Genomic DNA, 16,700 nt, shown 5'->3' with positions numbered 1-16,700 from the left:
CTTGTCACGGATGTTTCCAGGGCACAGATCGGGGCATCAGCAGCCTCTTACTATACAGCAACTCCAGCCCCGCAGTTACTTGAGCAAAGGATGAGCACAATCACTGGCAATGCTTACAACAGGGAACAGGTCCAGCCTCACACAGAAATCATTTGTCTTACATCACCACTTAGTCCTCAGGCCTCTTCAAAAAGTCTACAAGTCAAATACTAAGGTATGAAAAATTAAAATACTACAAAAAATTTGGATGAAGAGGTCATGTTGAGATGAGAAAGGATCTTGTTTTCTTGCACATTAAATAAGTCCATCTCCTATAAAAATTTCATACAAATTCCCTCCGTGTTTTCACAGAATAACAAAGTGATATTACATAAATTAGTTTACCAAAAGGAATGCTAGCACTTTAGAAGCACTGGGTATTTGAACAGTGAAATGCTACATTACAAAATACTATCAGTGAAAATCTAAAGCTTAATTACACCAAGGACTTCAAAAATTTCCTTTTAAAACAATAATTAAGCAAAAATATTGCTTAGCACTCAACTGCGTATTTCAAAAATTAATCTTGATCTATATCTTCAGCTGCTGAACAAGAGCATCTGCTTGGAAAGCATGCTGAACAGTTAGCAGTGTCAATAGCAACTCACAAAGCAGAGCAGGAATAATGGGTGGAGGAAAGTCCGGTCTTCTGACAACACCAGACTGGGGAGAAAAATTGAGAGGACAACACAGAGTTTTGAAAATTTCCTATTGTAACGTTGCCCATAGTCTTTTACAGATGCATAATCCCTAAGAGGCTTAATTCAGAGTCAAATCTGATCTCCCCCTCCTTCTCAAACTACCTCTGCAACCTACGTACGAGCTTTCTGTTCCAGCTCCTGGGAAGCAATCCTCCCTCCCATTTCAGTGAGCAGGTATTTTGCATTGCATTTCTCCTGCTACTCCCCAGCCCATGTACCTTAGCAGAGCAGCCATCTACTTCAAAGTGCATTCATGGATCCTTTAAGATAAATCAAAGTCCAGTGAGCTTGATTTCTGCCATGGATAAAGAGCAATGTGAAAACAGCCTCGTATTATAAATTTCAACTATCTTCCACTTGTAGCTGTTTTAGAAAAACAACTGGAAAATAACAGTCTCTTCTGCAGGGGGCTAGAGGAGGAGACTTCATGGAACTCTTGGGAGAAATAAATCCCTCTCTGCCACCTTCCCAGTTTCTCGTTAGTGTTTCCAGACCTCTTCTGGGGAATGGAAAAACAAAATACCAATCCTTGAACACAGGGATGGATCCCTTCCAGCTTGGAATTCACAACTATAAACCAATTTGACTGTTTGCCAGACACATACAATATGTTATTAAACGCATCAAAACAAACATTATTTTAGCTAATGTGAGTAATCACATAGCAACGCAGCAAAACGCCTTCCCTACAGCACAGGAGCAGAAACTGACATTTTTGACATAAATTCTAAGGTTTTTAACCATATAAACAAGACAGCACAAGGCATGATGGTAAATCTCTTCTTTCAGACACTGACACAACTGGCACACAGGTGACAAAAAATCAAAGCAGCATGAAATATAGTTTGTGCACATCTGAAACAGAACCTCCTTCACATGAAGCTGCTAATGGCATGGGTGCTCCAGGTTTTAATTAAAATTTATGTTATCCGTATTTCAGATTTATCTGCTTTATTTCCACCTATCAAAAATTTGCAATTACAGTTCTGGGACTGATTCAAAACATTCTCATACAGCTTTGGATAGTGTCAAAAAAACAAAAATACTACTGAATTCCAAAAGGTTTCAAAGAACCAGGTACAACTGTACTCTGAACTTCCTATCTGAGCAGAGCACATCAAAAGACCTGGACCTTTGCCTCCTGCTTCAAGGACTTAAAATTGTGACAGACTACAATATTATACAAGTACTAGACAGATGTATTTTTTTTAAAGCTCATGTTTACATTTTTTACAATAATATAAGTTAAGAGTATTGAATGAATGAGCCCACTGAAGCTGGTAAAGCAGGAAGGATTTCCAAAACGCACAGCCCACTGAAGCTGGTAAAGCAGGAAGGATTTCCAAAACGCACAGCAAGCCTGGCATCACTGGTTCTTGCTTCCAGCCTGCCGTGCTGTAAGGGATCACATTTCCTTTTGTCGAGTAGGAGCCTCTCAGAGTTCTCATGTTAAACACCTCTTTTAGAGCAACATCTCCAAAGCCCCTAAATGTCACCTGAAATACCACCAACTGGTAAGAAAACTAAACTAACTTTTTAAGTCTCTACAACCTGATTACAAATTAACAAAATACATCTGCATTCCAGCAGATTTTATTCCATTTTGAACAAAAAAAGAAAAAGAGACAAAGAATTAAACAGCCTGACCTGCAAGCTCTCTCCACACCAACTTTTCTTGCTGTGCTCTCCTTAAACACTTATAAAACGAATGCAAATGTTACCCCTCTGCCTGGAATTAAACCTCCGCTGTATTCCAGTCTCACCACATGAACGCTCTCCAGAGGAGCACAAGGAAGAAGAGCACGTTACGCAGCTGCTTGTCCTAGAAAATTGGGTAGAAATAGCCCTGCTCATGCATCATCATCTCGGCATCACCTGTGCAACGAGAAAGCTAGGAAAATGAAGTGTCAGCTTTTGCTTTCAAGATGCATTAATGTGGCTTTCATCTGATAACCAACAGCTTCAGATCTTCCAGTCAAATTAGTTTAAGTTGCAAATACTCCCACTTCAACGGCTTTTTCACAAAGGAGTTAAAAATACAGCTTTTTACTTAATGGCAACAAGGAACGTTTCGAGCGTATCTAAGCAGAAGGCCTGACAAGTAAAAACTAGTTCATGTACAAACTGACAAACTAGTTTATGTACACCAGAAGCTGTACAATCTTGCTCATCGAGATACTTCTAGAAAGCGTGGTTATTCTTGGAGCTAACAGAATGACCCGGAGCGGAGGAAGGAAGTGAACCACGCGGACAGAGGCCGCAGTGGAAAGCCACGTGTCTGGGTGCACATGGGTTTCAGTAGTAGAGAAAATATTCTTCTATTAGGTATCCCAGCGGCACATGAAGGGTCTCTCTCATCCTTTACTTCACTTGCGCTTTGTCGGGATTTGTCAATTCTTTTTTTGTTGAAGGAAGGTTGTTTTTCCCTACATCTTCAGGTCTTTCCTCCTTTTGAGACAGAAATCCCTTTAAGTCCCAGTACATGGATTGTTACTTTGTTTGATACAAGACTGTCTGAACTTTCAAATCCCATGAAACATAATGCTTAGATGCTCATAAAAAACAGACAAACTCCCACATCCAGGAGCTAAGACCACTGTCCATCCTTATGGTGGTATCACAGCAGAAACAAGTATTTTAGACAAACCAGCTTCTGAAAAATGATATATTCTCTACAAAGACTGCACAAAAATAAAATACAATTAGTCCTCTGCGTTAATGAAATAGGAAAGTCCATTTTTAAAGACAAATACTACAGGAATAAGGTTGTACTTGAGGGTGGAGGGGCTGCACATTAAAGCCTGTAACAGTTGAAAACCCAACAACCTCTTTGCACTGCTCACAGGCCTCTCACTCGCCTGCAGCCCGTAACCAGAACACTAACAAATCCACACAGTGCCCGGAGGAAGATCAGAGCTAGGTATATGTAGGTCAGCTAAGCCCATGAGTCAGTGCAACTCTGCCTGCCTACCATTTGAGCAATCGCAGGCTCAAAGAAAAAAAAAAATCCAGGAGTGCGTGACTGTACTTTCCCTTTTTTTCCAGTTTGGGTTTCTGGGATGTTATTACAGAATTCTTCCAGCTGCATAATGTTAGGCATTTTGCACACATTTTGCTTGAATTAATCTGAGGGGTATTTATTCCATTATTTAAAAAAAAAAAAAAAAAAAAAAAGGATGACAGTTTTCAAAAACTCATTTTCTGATCACAGGAAAAAACGTATCACTGACTAGTACGAAAACACAAGTTGGTGAAGTTTCACTTGCCTCCACGGAGTTCATAAAAAAAATTTAATGAACAAATGGCACCTACAACCTCATGCCATCACGGGGGCACAACATGATCTGAGCAGTTTTTCCTGAAGATTATAATCCACAAAAGCAGAGCTGGTTGTGCTCTTCCACGACAATTAGTTCGCATCAATTACCTAACACTTTAAATAAGACCAATGCACTGATCAATCATCAGAAATCTGCCTAGACTCTAGCTCATTTCTAATACCAAAATTACTTCTCTTCATGTGCTCTCTTCTTTTTGTTACTAAAAATAAGGTACTTACTGGAGTTTGGTATTTCAACCCAACAGAAGCTGCCACAATGAGCAACTGGTCCAAGGAAGCTGCCCACAAAGCGGAGATTTTTCTTCTGTTCCACAAAAAAGAGGCCCAAAACCATTGGCTGGCCACCCTTTTTTTTTTTTTTAAAAAAAAAAAAAAGCAATTCTAGTGTAAAGAGGGGAAGTTTTTGTCTTTGAAGAGGGTGATGCACCTTTATTACTTATATGTGATCATAAAGCAATGGCTCAGTGACAGGAGGATATAACCATTATTTCTATACTTTTTAATTTGCATTCTTTTGAGACCATCAGCTCCTCTCACTTCAGTCCCTCTCAAAATACAGAAAAGATCTTCCTTTGGCCTTCCCCTGGAGCCCAACGTAAGCGTGCAACAAAGGAGAAGCAGTAGGGAAGAGCAGCCCCTTTGGGACTCCAGCAGCAAGACCCAGTAAGCGCACTCCAGCCTGCAGAAGGGTAGATAACTGCTGAACTGTCAGAGCTGATCACATATCAAAACTCTGGAGAGCAAAAGATAGAATTTCTGACACCCCTACACCAGCAGCTCCTTCACTGCAAGCCCACAGAACATCTGCCTGTGACCCACAGAAGTAACTTTTTCCAATCTATTTTCTTGTGATCTCTTCAGTCCTAACAAGAGCCAAACAAAAAATTCTTTCCTATTGAATTCCCCAGGCAGGCAGTCATTGCAATTAGCAGCAGAAAAATAAATGCTTCCCAAATGGGCAGATAGGTCCTTATGCAGTTTGGAATTCAAGAGAAGTTGTTGGTAAAACATGAATGCTAAGCCTCCACTTTCACACCTTTCAAAGAGTTTGAAAACACCAGCTTCGAGCTGGTTGCTCACAATCAGCAGACATTTACTTCAGAGCTCTGCTTGCAGTGAACAAGTTTCCAATGTGCAAATTCCGAGCTTCTCCTACAACGAGAAATGAAAATAATTAAGGCCTAACTATTCTGATTTATTATAGCGTGATAAGGACTGAGGAGACAGAAGCTGGAACATGAAGTTTTTCAACAACACAGCCACTTGAAAACTATTTTATTATAGGTGGGGCAGACAAAATCTCTTACTAAATTTATCTAATACTTCCCAGCAGAAGAACCTCAGTGATAACCATTTTTCTCTGCCAGACTAAATCATTAGGGCTGCAACCTTTTGTGCCACATACCTACAGCAGAACGAACTTCTAAGAACACAGCAGTAAAATTGGTTTTGCATCTGGAGAACACCATCTTGGCCACGGTAAATAGCAAATTGTCTTTGAACAGCTCACGGAAGTCCACCCAAATTCCAGGCATATGATACAAATTGGCACTTTTCTGAAGTTTACAGAGCTTTATTTAGCAGCTGAGATTTGGAAGGATTGGTTTCAACAAGCTTTTCCATTCCTCCAGGTGGAAGAACAGCACACGTGCCACCCTGCCTACCATCCGTACGTTCCTAGTATCAAGGAGCCTGCAGAGGATGCTTGGGGCTAGCAGAACCCAGCCAGCCTTTCCCCAGAGTGGCTGCCAGCCAGCAAGCTTCGGAGGTACTTGGCAGAGGAAAGTCATCCTTCTTCTGTGCTAACTTTACCTGCATTTACCTCATGGGCAACTTTTATCCTTCAAATTGATGATGCAAAAAAAATCAAAACAAAGCCAATGCATCTAAACTTGAGCAAGGTTATTATTAAAGAACAAAAAAGGGAGGTAGAGTTATAGAAAGAAAATCACCAGCAAGGCCCTGGGCTTTAGAAATTAGACATGTTTGAATAAAAGCACATTTTAAAGTGAGTTTAAGGAGATTACAACTGGCTTGATAGGCCAAAGATGAAGAAATAAATGTTAAATGAACAGAAGAGATGGGATCAGAAGTTATTGGTGGAGATGGCATAATAAAAAAAAAAAAAAAAAAAAAAAAAAAAAAAAAAAGAACTTATCTGTGCCTGCCAGACCCTTCTCCTCTGCAAACGCTGAATTCTCACCCAAAATTCTGGAATCATGTCACTCTTCTGCTGCTGTCAGAAGTCTCTCTAATCCAGCTACAGCAATCTGTATCTTGAATCCTTTTAACAATGTTCCTTCTCTTATGAACTGCTCCATGAGCTTAAATAGCTGCTGTGGGTAACAGTGCTCACCTTGCAGATGCTGTGGGTGAGGCTCCAAACAGCACCCTGGTATTTAAGACAAGGAAATTACACCAAGAAGTTACACTTCTAAAGTTGAGTACTCAAATACAAAGCTGCCCAAAAATTAAGATGGCTTATATCTGCACTTCGCTCTGCTCACCCAGTTGGGTACATCCCGTATTTTTTGCTCATTTTCCACTGCTGACACCTTCCCAGAGGACTAATGCCTCACAGAATCAATGCAGACCTGTCCCAGGAGACACCATGCTGGGCAGTAAGGGGACTGCTGCTCTTCCAGTTTGTCAAGAGAGCTAAAAAATGCATTTGGAAATAAAGAGAAGTGGGAAAAGAATGGATAGCTTGTGCTTAACTGTAGTTGTGGAAAACTAAAATCCATCTGCAACAGCACCACAGCTGAACGAGTCACCCACACAACGCTTTTCACAAGCAATTACTCAAGGCAGGATTTAAGATGGCTAAGATTAGGCGAGGTAAAAATTAGCTGTCTGGACTCCAACCTGACAGGAGGGCAGATTAGCTCCCTCGGAAGGCAGAGGAGCTCAGCTATCAGCTGCACGCCCCTTCTGAAGGCCCAGCTCTGCATCCCAGCCTCACATTTCGGAGTGCTCAACGCTCACAGCTACAGCTGGGTGAGCCTTAACCTAAGCAGTTTAATATTAATCTAAATGCCAAGCAAAGTCCTATCAAAACCACAATCACATTGTCTTTTTTTTATTATTATTATTCTTGGTGGCCAAAGCTAACGATACCAACCAACGTGGCACAGTACCGTGCGTTTAACAGTGACAGCAAGAGGAAATGCTGCCTGACCATTAAAGCCAGGAGCCATCTGCTTCGTAAACCATGGCCGCAGCTTCTCCTCTCCTCCTGCTGTATGCACAATCCCACCTTTTCTCCTGTGCCAGCGCTGGCACACACTGAACAGATCGATGAGATGATGACACTCTAACAGAGAAAACTATCCATGTTTTTTCTTTGCAGTGGGGGGTGGAGATCCCAGGTGAGGAACCAGTATAAAGCAAAAGGTGCAAGTGGTAGGGAGCAAGGAGCAGGGAGACTTCCCTTTCTGCTGAGCTGCAACTTGCCCACAATGGATTAGAATCTCATGGAGAAACAGCCAAAAATGAAAAAGTCTGGGAAAAAAAATATCATGATTTGACTCAAGGGGGTCACAAAAATGAAATACAACTATGACCACATTAATAATGCCAACCCTCCAGTCCTGCTGAAGTCTGGCACCAATCCTACAGAGGTTCTTTCCCTGTTTTCTCTCTGCAGGACCTCCAGCCCCTTCTGCTACTTCAGCAGGTGACAAATGCGTATGTCATCCACTCCCCTGGCAGAGGCTGAGGACACCATTTATCACATTGATTCCTGGTCCAGACGCAGCCATCCACCTCTTCTACCATCCTGACACGTGGTAGGTAAGTGGCAGCAGAAACCCGAGCGAACGTGGCACTGCCCGTGGCAGCAGCTTTCTATTTTGCACTGGTATTGAAGTTAAAATGAAAATTGGGACACCACACATATGCCACCCCTGCCACCTCCTCCGAGGACGGTTTTAGAGCTTAAGTAGCTGCAACACAACTTTATATAGCTACAGGATAGCTGTTAGAGTGCATTCACAGATTTGTACACTGCCGCAACTAAATCCCAGACAGTCAGTGCATTAAACACCCATATTTTTAAACGGCAGCCTTAAAAACTGGGCATGAATACGGCAGTAGATTCACTGTATGATAATGCTGTTGATTTTCAAGCCATTTTTAGGTAGCTCATTTCAAAAGAGCAACACTGACTGTGATGCTACTTAACATCTTCCCTCATGCAAGATCCCCCGCCAGCTTTCTTCTGCACAAATGAGGGAAGAAAACGCAAAACAGAGCGCCCAAGGTACTTCCAATGCTTTTTACAGTATTGAAAACAAGTTCAGTATCTTGCTTCCCGAGGAAAAGAACTTAGACTGGAGCAGTGTGGTGTGTAACTGCTGCTGAAACCAAGGCCCTGGGAGATCAGAGCACATCTCCTGTACCAGCAGAGTCCCTGCATTGCTGTGCAGGAGTGGGAGCAGTGGCGGGACCCCACACATGTGCCACCAAAGTGTCATCTGACCTCCAAGGCTGGCATGGCTGGGCCAGGCTGGGAGCAAACCCTCATGCCTCAGCCCGCACACTGATTTCATAGAACTCTCTGCTCTCAAACAGCACCAATTTATGAAGCTTTTGAAAGAATGTGCTTCTAACCTAAGCGTGCAATGACTCCTTTGGTCCCAAATCCAGGAAAACAGATTCTTGAAAATCATTAAAACAGCTGGTAAATACAATCAGTTACTCATGTCGTTGTCTGAAATGGCTGTTTTGCAAATAACAGAAAACCCAAACTAAGTTTCCAAATACTGGCATCTGCCATCATCAAATATTGCAACTTTTGGCTTCTCAGTAAGCAGACCAGATGTGGCAGCCTTCCACTTGGAGGCAACCTTCAAAGATAATTGAATCAGCTGTTGTTCACTAACTGCAGGCATTTCTTTAAATGCTGTTGTAAAATAAATTTGAAGCACAAACACCAATAAAAAAAAAGGTACACAAAGCAAACTGTGATAAAACACCGTAGCTCTTAGCTAAACCCAAAGATTTTGAGCTGTAGAAAGCGTAAGAGCTCAGACTAACTGTGAAGTCGTGCTACCACGGAAATGTCTCACCCGCACACTGCACGTAGCTCTGCATGCAGCCAGGAGCCATCGTGGGAGCGAGGAATCCCCCGCCAGGGCAATTTCTCATCCTGGAACCAACAATCACTGGCAACACCATAAAGAAAGGAAAAACGGTGCACAGCTGGCCTAATCCTTCCAGGAGTAAATGCTGGTGAAAACGCTGAAAAAACTATCTTAAGGATGCACTTACAGCAAAGTAGAAACTGTAATGGCCTTCCCATGACTTCGTTTAGCACTGAGCATATACAGGCATGTTGCCTTTATCCTCTCCATTAAGGCAAGTTACTGTGACAACACCCGAAATGCCCCTTTTGCCACACGCCACCAAGAGTGACCATCACAACCCAGCGCTGGGCTGGGACAAAGGTAAAGTTCCAGAGCCCAAGAACACAAACTTGTTGGCGTGAGCACTCTCAGCAGCTTTACTTGGCCTGCTCCGAAAGCTGACTGCTCCTCTTTCACACTTTTATGATTCTGCTGCGCTTACAGTTTTTGTTGCTTGCAATTGATTGTCGCTTGCAATGGTAATTTTATGTATTTCATCCTTGCATGCCATGAGAGCACATTAACTGCACAGACACTTCCATAAACACTTTGTTGTTGTCGCAAGCTTTGTTAAGGAGTTTTCACTATCTAACTTGCAGAAGTTTAACTTGTGAAGGGGCAATAGCCCACAATCATAGCTTTTAGCTGAGAAGTAAATGAATATCAAGACTTGCCTAAGTAAGTTGTCTTTGACTTTCTTCCAGTTTTACAACAATTAACTACAGTGCTCCCCAGAACTCTCCAAACAGAGGCAGCTTTGGTTTTCTATCCTGAAGGCAGCAAAGGAACACCGAGGTTTTCCACATTATATGGACATTTATAGCACCACTTCTTTCTTTCTTTGGTAACAACCAGCTATTATTAGAGGCCGTATGATTTAACGGATAGACCGAGGTTGACTGGAACTCAATAGATCAGGATTCTTGCAGTTCAGCTGGAACTTGTGCTGACTGCGACTCTCTCTGCTTTATTTCCCCTCTCCTTTTATCACACCTATTCACATTTAAACTGAGAACACCACCCCACATCATGCACAGGTAGAGCATCAATTTTAATCAAATCCTCTCCCAAGCAGCACAGTCCAAAATATACTGGGTGTGATTAATCTAATTGCTTATTGCTACCATTAAAAAATGCAGCTGAACTTCTTCCATTTGCCTCCTCATCCAACCTAAATCTCGCAGCAAGAAACGAAGAGAATATCAGAATCTTGCCCCGTCTCCCCTTCACTTCTGTCGATGTAGTTTCCTGAACTCCCACCTTGTATAGAAGCACAGTTTGAATTCATGTCCCTCACTAAAAGGTATGTGAATCTGACCAACCAAGTGGCGTATGCAACAAAAGCTCTGCTTCACCAGAAAACCAGGAGAGAGAAATCCGTGGTGTGATACTGAGGCCTTGCCCTCACACACTGGAAGCCTGCACATCCAAAGGACTCTCTCTTGTTGTCCGATACATGGCGATCTGGTCTGCAGTTCAAGACTCTTCGGTGCTACATCAGGTGATCTTAAACCAACCTCAACCACATGTGTTTTTGTGACACAGTCTGAGGAGCGAGCTGTGTACCAGTTCCCACTGAGATAGGTTTGTGCGTATGGTCATGCTGGTAAGCACCCGTGAAAACAGCAGCATTACCTTGCTGCTGTTAGGATCGCTATGGGGAACACGTTGCTACACTACCTCCAAAGGAATCCCACCCCAACGAGACAAAATATTTTCATGACAAAAGCCCTGACTTCTTTGCATGAAGGATATACGATTCCTGTATTTTAAATTACACTTGTAAATCCGTCGCCAGCCTGCAAAATTCATGGGGAAAAATGAGGCAGGAAGCCTGTGAGTCACTCCAGCAGGCTCAGAACGTACGAAAAAAACATGCCTGCTGCACTGAGGGAATACAGCACGGCTATTTCTGCTCGCATGCTCAGCTTCATTCAAACAAAGAGAGAAATGTCTTCCATACACAGGATTCTTGCAAAAAAATCTACTTTACATTTTTTTTTTTATAAATGCGTCTTTTCACACAACCTGAAACAAGATGTTTCTTCTTACAGATCGGGCATTCTTCTCTTCCAGCTCAAAGCTGAACCCCAATTCTTTTATCAAAGTGAAACAGTTACAGAAGGGGTTTTCCAGTTCATTCAGGGGAAGCTGATCCACATCCCTTTCTTTCCAAACTTAACTCCAAGACAAACAACACCTAGTACTTCTTTTAAAACTTTCATAGACCATGCGAATCCACATACAATGCTATAAACAGCAGAATTCCCCAAGGCACCTTTGTACGTTTCATTTGTACTGTGCTAACTTTTGTGACCATCATAGGATTGCAAGAACACCTTTCTTAATTTTGTGTTAAACTTTTTTTTTTTTTTTATATACTTTTCCATTGGGTATATGCTTTAAATTAGCCTTACACAATCACTTTATCAGGGCTACGGTGATTTAAACTACCTCCTGCCTGTAGGTGAAAAACCAGCCCTTGCAATGTGCGCTGCAGATTAATAGATCTTACACCGTCAAACAAAGAGGAAAAGTTCTTAAATGTATTTAAAATATCAAGAACATCTGCAATTAAATGAGGTATTAGCGAGTCAAATACAAAATGAAAAAGACTAATGTACTTCAAAGTTCTACTCTATTAGGGTGTTAATGAATATATTACCACGAGCTCTAATCTAGCAAAATCCTTGAAGTGTTTTCAAACTAATCCACATGGCACCATTATTGGGAATAACACTTAAAATACATAGTAATAAACCTATACATTACAACTTCATGAAATAAAAATAGGGCTTAGAAACCCAATTTTAAAGTATTAGCTTCTCCATTACTGTGTTGGTGCATATGTACATGTGTACACACACACACACGCTATTTTTCACCATGAAGCGCAACCCTTTGTCCCATAATCCCGAGTTGTATGTTTAATGACCACACATAAAACACTTCCATCAAAAAAGAAAAACCGCAGTTCTAGCATGTTTAATTCTTTGGAAATGAACATCTACATTGCTGAAATGGCATTAGAGTGACAAATGACTATAATCCAGTGGCCCAAGGCCAGCAAGTTCTATTCCAACGGCTCTGCCTGTTTTGTACGACACAGCATGTTGCACGTATATCACCCACCAGAAACCAGACAGCTTGGTTTACCTATAAGCAAAACCCCACTTAACTTTACAGCTATTTTAACAGCTACACAAATGGAAAAAGCAGCGTGTCTATGCAACTGCCTACAAAATTTGGATTTATTAATAGGTAAATGGCAGGATCCATTCTAAAACATCGCTGAATCAGTGCTGTACTCTGAAATTCACAGAATAAACAGGAGTGATTCACAAGAAGTGTGGTTTTCATTCTATTATTTGCATGCTGCCACACAGCTCCAAATTTAAGTTGTATGTCAGTTTTCCCAGACTTCCTTTTTTTAAGCTAACCAGCCCACACTCACGCACTGCACTGCAGGGATTCACCATTCACATTTTGGAGAGACAAATGATACCTTCTGGCTACCTAAACTCGCAGCTTCGGTTGCAGCCTGAATTCCCCAGACCTGGACGCTGAGGAAAGCTGCTGGCTGCAGCAGCAACAGCTTCAGGGCAAGGAGCAAAGCAACCAGTTCTCAGCAAGGAAAGAGGGGCTCTAAGAACAGGCTGACATGAATCCAACCTCTTTACTCCCTTAAAACATGGAAAAACAGCTGAGTACAACAGCAGCAACAGGATGATGAATGCACCTCTCTCCCAGTCCATCCACTTACAGCACTGGCCCAAGGCCACTTTTTGTGGTCGGAGTGCTCCCCAAACCCAGAGCTTTCCATTTATTTCAGGATCCCAAAAGAAGGAACCTATGCTGCCCTCTCTTCAAACCCTTCTGCCTGTAAGGACACCACAGCGTTAGACACATCTGCGCAGATACAAGCAAGCTAGCACAAGAAACCCCTCCAGCTGCATAACAAACTTTTTTTTTTTTTTAAGGATTATTTTTGAGACGGATCAATTTCCTAATCAAAGTCACTACTCACAAACTTCAGGCAGCACGCTGCCAAGACAGCACAAGGCACGTGCCTACGGATTTTCTTTTACCCCTCCAGAGTCGGCGCTGGCTTTAGGGAGCAGCAAAGCCTCCGGCCGCGAGGGAGCACCGCTGCGAGGAGCCGTAAAAGCCGAGGTCTGCAGCACGGTACTTCAGGGAGCCGGGCTGCGTGCCACGCTCCGGCTCCGACTTCCAGTTCTTCTGGTTGTCGGGCCAGACTCAGGCTTGGGTGAGGATGAGCAGCTCAGCAGCTTGTTCAGCTCCTGCTGAGCACAAACTCTACTGGTTTTTATTTCAGCTGGCGTTGGGGCAATACGGTACGTTTAAAATGGCACCAAGTTAATTTGACACCGCACTAATGGTGAAAGAACAAAACAAGCATAAATGATTCATTCCGCTACAGTATCCTTTCTTCTGCTCACCTTGTTTTCACAAGATTTGTGCTTGAAATGTTTGTATTAATTCACCCTACCAAAACGATAGGAAAGGGGCTAAAACAACTCTGCGTGCAGTTCCTACAGAGCATTATTCTTCCTCAAACGGGAAAACAGTTGTTAATTATTTTTCTTTAAAAAGAAGAATTTAGGTGTCCCTGTTGGAAAATGGTTCCCACTACATCCAGCATTAACTCAGCTCTCCCTCTGTGGTGTCACACAGAACCAGGAGTGATACAACAGGTTTACTTCTAGCTTGCCTTCAGAATTTTGAATACACTCAGAACACGCCCAGAAAACTGACAGCAACACTTTAATATCTCATTAAATGATTATGAAATAAACGACAGGGACTACAGAGGTACGAATGAATGACCAGCGTTATCTGAACTGTGTCACCACCTACTCGTGTGCTTGCTGACCAGCCGGCCATCCAAAATTAATCCTCCCTTTGAAAATACGCAGTATGGTCATGTTCCTCGACTCATTCATTGCAACACGCAAACTGAGTGATGAAGTATTTCTGCACGCTGCTACGTGAATCCACGAGCCGGCAGAAATCCGACGATGCATTTTAACTGTTTAGAAGAGCACAGTTTCCTAGAAGACTTTCTCCCATGGGACAAAAAATGCCTGTTATCAAATCACAGCCGTACAGCAAACCTCTGTGTTCCGCCTAGAAGCCAGCATTGTGACAAACATAACAACAACATTAGTTACTCTTGAGCTCAGAATTTACAACTATATCAGAACACTTTAATTTTTCTACTGTTCTTCAATACTACCACCCTAAAATAAAAGTTTAGAGATGTAATTTCCCTTTATCTCCAGGTTCTCCATCTGGCAGAGTCCAAAATATTGCTACCTCAATGCAGCAGTACAGCACTGTATTACTCTAGAATAGGAATTCGTATGAATCCCAGAAAACACTTAAATAAATCGTTTGAATTAGGAAAAAAAGATAATGAAACAAACAAAAAAGATGCTGTGCTCAATAACACAAACAAAACACTAACTGTAAGATATCTTCCAGATCCATTTCCTGAATTATATATAAATTGAATCCTCACAAGATGTAACTATCTATCTTTACCTATGGTTTGATTTAAAAGAGTACATACTGCAAGTTACAACTAAAGATGAATGTACAGCCTACTTTTAATTACAGCTTTGCAGTGCTTCACCATAAACTAGATCATCAGCTGAACTCTTTACTTTTTCATTCCAAGGTACAGCAACTTAATTAAGTACGGACACAGAAATTGCCTTTATTCTTCTAAATCAAGACAAAAGCTGCAATGAAGAACTCAGCCTTATCAAACAGACTGCATGTGCTGCTGTCTAGTACTAGAAGGGAAAGGAGAGAGTCAAAGAGCTTGACACGACATCTTTTTGTTATATACCACGTTCTCTATATCATCAATTAGAGCAGTCGATGTGCAAAACCGAGTTTCCTCCACTTTGAAATAAAAATTGAAGGATGCCAAATATTGTAATCCCAGACTACATGACTAAATTTGAAACAAACTCCTGAAATACAACTGCACTGTGAACATCCGCATCAACAAAACCAGGTCCTGCTCTCTCTCAAGCACAAAAAAAATCCCATGGGACAAGAAATATCAGGTCAGTTTTCACCAATCACAAACTTTTCTTTAAGGAAAAATCATAGCACCGCTAATACGCACCTTTATTACGTGTGCGCCTTAATCACCCTTTGGAAGAAACAGAGTACAGGATAGCACATCACCTTGTTTAAAACAATTTTCTTTTTGTTTTTTTTTTCCCACCAGAGAGTACACTATTTGTTAGCAAAACTATTTTTTAACCCCAAGTTTCCTAAACTTTATTTTTTACTAAAACCAAAGTTGCATCAAGTTTTGCAAATGCACACCGCAGGTCCTGCCTAGCCTTTCCACTACGAAGCGTTTGGGGAGCAAAAAAAAAAAAAAAAAAAAAAAAAAGAAGAAGAAAACCCTTACAAAGGCCACTCTGAACTTAACCCATTGAGCCACCGCCGTGCCTCGAGCACACGGGGCTGAGGCTGGGAATGGGGCCGGGGCCGGGGCCGGGCGCTCCCCGCCCAGCTGGGGCTGGGGCTGGGGCCGGGGCCGGGGTTGGGGCCTCTGTGCCCGCGTCCCCACGCCTCGATCTTGCGACACCCGGCCCTTTGCACCCCGATGGGCGCAGCCCGGCCGAGAGCCGTGCCTGGAGGAGGGGGGAGGTGGGAGGGGGATTCCTTCCCGGCCCCCTTCACCGCCCCCTTGTTCCCTTCCCATCCCGGAGCGGCTCCCGGCGCCCCCCTCCCCACCCCAAATCCCGCCCCAAATCCCTTCCAGCCCTCCGCTGGCTCCTGGAGGGGCCCAGCAGTCTCTCCGACCCCTCCCCGGGGGCTCCCTCAGGCCGCCCCTTCCTCTCCTTCCCCCTCAGGGCCCCCCGCCGCCCTTCCCCCGAGCTCCCCTCAGCGGGGCCGGGCGGTGGCGGCGGGACCCCCCCCCCCAGCAGCGCCCCCGCCAAGCTGCACAATCACCGCGGGCCTACTCCCAGCCGCCACGCTCCCCGCTCGCGGGGCCGGGCCCGCTCTCCTTTACGGAGAACCAGAGGAAAAGACGGAAACCTCCTCGGCCTGCCCCGGAGGGCCGCGCTGAGCTCACCTGGGCGCTGTTGAGCGCCATGGCGCCCCCGGGGAGCTCGGCGTCCGCCGTGCGCCTCACGCCGCTGCCCCCGCCGCCGCCATCTTCTCGCTCCGCACGCAGCGGGCGGGCGGGCGGCGCGCACTGCGCGTGCGCAGCGGCTCCTGTGGCGGGGCGGGAGGGAAGGGGAGGGGAGGGGGGGTGGTGGCGCCTCTGCGCCTGCGGAGGGAGGGGGCGGCCCTGAGGGGGATGGAGGAGGGGGGTGCTGAAGGAGTTTGGGGGTTTTAGGGGGGGGAAGGAAGCCGCCTGATGGACGTTTTGGGGGTAGGGGGATGGGGGGAGGCAGGTTGAGGCGGTGGGGGGATGCTAGAAAGGTTCTCATCCTGCTC

The 16,700-nt window shown here is 43.8% G+C and overlaps 1 protein-coding gene across 1 annotated transcript in view; it reads right to left on the bottom strand.

Moving 5' to 3' along the window:
- The window catches only part of USP10 (ubiquitin specific peptidase 10), a 50,181-nt gene extending 33,733 nt beyond the window's left edge, over window positions 1–16,448 (bottom strand). Inside the window, exon 1 of the mRNA XM_082769917.1 lies at window positions 16,333–16,448. Coding sequence (XP_082626043.1) covers window positions 16,333–16,353 — 21 coding nt within the window. The 5' untranslated portion in view covers window positions 16,354–16,448. The remainder of the gene's footprint in view (window positions 1–16,332) is intronic.
- Between the last annotated feature and the right edge of the window lie 252 nt (window positions 16,449–16,700).

The sequence above is a fragment of the Aythya marila genome (assembly GCF_965140915.1).
Source record: "Aythya marila genome assembly, chromosome: 12".
In the NCBI taxonomy this organism is placed as follows: Eukaryota; Metazoa; Chordata; class Aves; order Anseriformes; family Anatidae; genus Aythya; species Aythya marila.
This window is presented reverse-complemented; position numbering and strand designations above follow the sequence as displayed.